This window comes from Lygodium microphyllum, chromosome 9 (assembly GCF_053477565.2).
Source record: "Lygodium microphyllum isolate KBCC chromosome 9, Lygodium_microphyllum_v1.1.10, whole genome shotgun sequence".
NCBI classification, from domain to species: Eukaryota; Viridiplantae; Streptophyta; class Polypodiopsida; order Schizaeales; family Lygodiaceae; genus Lygodium; species Lygodium microphyllum.
Genome location: NC_141143.1, coordinates 86,270,325 through 86,274,866, shown reverse-complemented (window position 1 = coordinate 86,274,866; position 4,542 = coordinate 86,270,325). Strand labels below are relative to the sequence as shown.

General features: G+C 39.1%; 1 protein-coding gene across 2 annotated transcripts; it reads left to right on the top strand.

Moving 5' to 3' along the window:
- Positions 1-1,635: 1,635 nt before the first annotated feature.
- Positions 1,636-3,783, top strand: LOC148031262 (cysteine proteinase inhibitor 12-like). Of its 2 annotated transcripts, none has more exons than XM_087684775.1 (4): positions 1,636-1,932; positions 2,626-2,839; positions 3,189-3,343; positions 3,425-3,783. In XM_087684775.1, the coding sequence occupies exons 1-4, from the start codon at positions 1,765-1,767 to the stop codon at positions 3,560-3,562; spliced, it is 675 nt and encodes a 224-aa protein (XP_087540901.1). In that variant the 5' UTR covers positions 1,636-1,764; the 3' UTR covers positions 3,563-3,783. The 2 variants fall into 2 exon arrangements, with proteins under 2 accessions (XP_087540901.1, XP_087540900.1); XM_087684774.1 differs by having other exon boundaries at positions 1,648-1,932; positions 3,180-3,343.
- Positions 3,784-4,542: the final 759 nt, after the last annotated feature.

Below are 4,542 nucleotides of genomic sequence, written 5' to 3'. Positions count from 1 at the left end.
AATATTGAAGAGGTGTATTGAGGATCAAGCATCTTGGGCATTAGGGGAAATTTGAGGTCTTGAAAACACTCTCTAAGGGAGTTTGATCAAAATATTTCCTTAAAAATTGAGGGCATAGTGAAATTTTTGCAAACGAACTCCAAACTTGTTGGAGATTGTATTTTTAGAATCTACTATTCACAAAATTTCTGAAGATATATAGCATGATGGGGTTTCAAGATTGGATGAGACTAGATTCTGTAAAGATTCTTTGTTGCTCTTAAAAGATTGTGTTACAATAATTCCCTAGGAAAAAGAGAATCATTGATGTAACTTCATTGTTTCACTTTCAAACCTTATCAACCCATATACCACCAAAGCTCTTGAAGAGTAGGTTCTAAAAATGTAATCTTCAACAAGTTTGGAGTTCATTTGCATGTTCCCCATTTTTGGGGAAATATTTTGGTCAAATTTCCTTAGAGGGTGTTTTTGAGACCTCAAAATTCCTCTAATGGCTCCATGCTTATGGATTTACTTGTCTTCAAGAGTCCCAAGTCATGCACTTCTTGGGGCTTGAAAGGAGAGGACCTATTATGTTCCCAAGCAATCATGAAAGTGGAGTCTTCAAGGTTCATAGATAGCCTATTGCAATCATGGAAGGAAATGCTAAGCAAAGCAAAAGTGAGTAGGAAGACTAGGGATGTCAACAAAGAAGACAACTTTTGGTATTGGGTTTTCAATTCCTTCCTGCTAGTGGAGGTGGGTAGGAAAGGCATTAACTTGGCAAAAAAAAAGGTATTCCAGTTTAAGCACTAGCTCAGAGCAGCATATATAGTCATGAGGAAGCCTATTCCTAGGCTAGACTTGTCTAATTCCAATACTCACTTGGCTACAAATTTCTATTAAATGCACAAGCATGGTTGGAGTGTGAATGCTTAGTACCAGCAAATTGTCATTTTTGGAAATCTCCAATAAAGTCTTGCGGAAAGTCTTAAGCACTAAAGAATTGAGGAGTCTTTGCATGAAAAGTAATAAACATATTCTTAGAGTATGCAAATATTGGGACATAAGTATTTCATAGAATATTTTGTTTGAATGTTTTAACAACACTTGGTCTATCCAATTGCCCCTCAAGGATAGAGTGTTCGTTTGGAAAGTCATGGTTGGTGTAGTCCTTTTAGGCGGTAAGCTTTGGAAAAGAGGTATCACAGATGGAAAATGCTCATGTGGAGAAGAGGAGATGCTAGCTCACATGTTTTGAAATGGATGCAGAACTCAACAAGCTTGGGCCCAAGTATCACAACATTCAAAGATGCCAATAGGGGAGCATAATCTTTGTTAGGATTTTTGGAGGTTTTGGTTTCAAATGCAACATAAAAAAGCTTATATATCAATTGTTAAGGATGTTTACACCATGTATATTGTGGAAGGGTAGAAACAATGCCTGATTTTTTTTCTTCCGGTGGAACCAAAGATATCTCATGGACGGAATTTGCATCTAAAGCATTTTGGTTATTGGAACTTTCTAGTAAGATTGCTCATCGAGCAGTTAAAGGGCCGGAGAAACTTTAGAAATTTGCATCTAAAGCATTCTAGTTAAAGGGCCATAGAAACATTAGAAGGCCCTAATAACGGCCTAATACGTTGTATATGGAGGAATGAACCTAATGCAAACATCTCTTTTCGCATCTGATAATATGTATCCTTTTGGCTTCCCTTTTGAGGACTGTGGGTGAGGGAAAGGGGAGTCTAAAGCTGGTTTAGGGACACATTCAGACATTCGCAATGTCGGCGACTTTCTTGTTATCATGCGCCCTTGCCCTCGTTCTTCTGATCCCGCAAGAAGCAGCCATGGCACACGTTGCAGGAGCGAAAGAGCCAGTCGAGCATCAGAACGACATGGAGTTGGAAGAGCTCGCCAAATTTGCCGTAGATGAGCATAACAGCAAACAGGTTATCTTCCGATCCTTCCATGTTCATGTCTATTCCATTTGTAAACCTTGCCAGTATATTCATGTCTATAGCCTTGCCAGTCTATCACTTTTGCGTCTTACCACTACCTGTTTTGCCTCGCCGTTGTCTGTTTCTGTCATTCTTAGGTCTTGAAACCTTGCAAGTCCATCACTTTTGCTTACAGCACATCCTTTTTGTACGTTTCGTACAGTAGGTTTCTCAACCTGTATCTGTTGTACACATGTTCAGCCAATCTTGTCTGGATGATCCGATGAGACAATTAGCTGATTCTTTCATGCTCATGTTTTGAAACCTCGCTACATCATCACTTTTGCATATAGCACATCGTATTTGTATGTTTCGTATAGTAGGTTTAGAAATCTTAACCTGTATCTGTTGTACACATATTTATGCAACCTTGTCTGGATGATCCAACGAGGCAATTATTAGCTGATCTTGTACTCAGGATTGTGCGAACACTGTGTCTTAACACTTACATGCATGCTTTCGCTCTTTCTTCTTTCAATTCAGGCACATGCACGCAAAAACTCACACATGCTGATGCCACACTCGTCTTACATCGTGGATCTGGGCACTGAACTTACTCCTTTCAACTTAATATCAGCAGATGTATCTCTAACATATCTGCTTGTGATATTTAGGTTTAAATCTTTTCATATGTTGCTATTGCAGAATTCCGACCTCAAATTTGTGAGGCTTATCAAAGCAGAGCGACAAGTTGTTGCAGGGATCATGCATCTCTTGCATTTGGAGGTTGTATCTGGAGGGCAGATCAGTGTATATGAAGCGAAGGTGTGGGTAAAAGCCTGGGAGAATTTCAAATCCTTGGTGGACTTCAAACGGAGTGGAGATATGGCAACAACAGCTGACTTGGGAGCTAAGCTAGGCAAACAACAGCTTTCTTCCATTCTGTGCTTGTACAGTTTTTGAGAATTGACCAGGACATTTGTGCCTTGCAGGGATGAAAATATGGCTCTCTTTTTGTCAATTTCTTTTTAAGAAAATGTGGCTCTCATTTTCTCAATTTCTTTGTCAAGAAACAGATTTCCAGGCTCTTGTGGTCAAAAGTGTTAATTATATGTTCAACCGAAGTGTTTCTTGTCAAGTAGTGTTCTTAAAATCTAAATTGAGGGTTTTAGTTCTATTCCTGAAGAATCAAGTTGATTGCAGTCTGTTCATTTGTCTTTCTCCTTCACACTTTTCTTTTTCCTTTTTCAAACTAACAGATGGTTCAGATACCAGTGATGAGGGAGGGTCAGGATTATCTTCTGTATCCTCTAGCGATCCTATTGTGAAGGAAGCAGCTGAGGAAGCTTTAAAGTTACTGCAACAGAGATCAAACTCATTGATTCCTTACAAGCTGAAGGATGTCGTCTCTGCTCTTGCTCAGGTTTGAAGAAATGCTTTGTTGTGACTTCATATGTGTCACTCTGTTTTTGAGTTATTAAGTTTGCATGAGCCATATTTGCAGGGAATTGGAGATGTCATCAACTTTGACTTGCTGCTCAAGGTTGAAAGGGGAACCAAAGAAGAGAATTTCAAGGCAGATGTTTCACGCACTGTTCAAGGTGCATGGACTGTGAAAGACATACGCTTACTGCAGCAGTGATGCTTTTTGGTAGTGTTTTTCATTTCATACCAAACGTATTCCAAGAAAAATTGACAGCTACTAGCTTAGCTGTTTTGTGATTTCATATGTATGATGTTTATCTTTTCATCAGTTTCAATTGCAGTCCTCTTGTACATAACGACTATGTGTATGAGTCTTATGTGATGTAATCTCATGTGGATAGTAAAACATGCTCTATTACTATTGTGGGCTTGCCCTCATGAGTTTTTCCTCATTGTCTCCTGGTTTCTGTTCATACTTTCGACTTTCAATTCCTATTGGCTATTTGAGGTTGGTTATCTGTTTGTGCTCAATTTATAGGCTACTTATCATTCTGTTTGCAATCATTGCTGACCGTAATCCTTGCCTCTTGTGTAGATATGCCTGTATCCTGTATGTGACACAACTTATAGCCATCAAATGTTTCCTTTACTTGTAGGTTGGTTGTCTTTATGTAACATTTTGTTCTCTTGGTGCACACACCTCGTCACAGTCTCTCTCTTGGGTAGACCTTACCACTATAGTATTTGTAGTGATCATGGGAATTGTAGCTAACCAGGCTGAGAGATTGGTTATCTATGCTACACACGAGTCTAGCCTATGAGCACACATACTATGACAATCAAGATGAGGCTAGAAATGTTTGCTAGGTAAATTCCAACCTAGAATGGTTCAAGTATTTTGGCTACTAGATCACACACAAGGAATAGAAACCCAAATTGCTTCACCAAGTCTCAAGACATTGGAATCAACAAGAGGTGACCAATCTTGAAATGAAAATTCTAACACATTCTTCTAGTTCAGAATCCAAAGGCAACAATGATAGTGAGAGAGATTGCAAGAGTTTGAGTTAGGTATTATAATAGGGATCTATCGATGAATTTTAGGGGGGAAGAGTGAAAGACAAGTAGAGGAAGAAGAGGTTAATTGAGCATAAGTGGGCAAATCATGTGGTGGTAATATGAGGAGCCCAAAGGGGT

Coding starts and splice junctions, on each gene's coding strand:
- LOC148031262 (XM_087684774.1), top strand. CDS start 1,765: ATGTCGGCGACTTTCTTGTTATCATGCGCCCTTGCCCTCGTTCTTCTG. Junction 1,933..2,625: donor ATGAGCATAACAGCAAACAG/GTTATCTTCCGA, acceptor TTGCTATTGCAG/AATTCCGACCTCAAATTTGT. Junction 3,344..3,424: donor TCGTCTCTGCTCTTGCTCAG/GTTTGAAGAAAT, acceptor CCATATTTGCAG/GGAATTGGAGATGTCATCAA.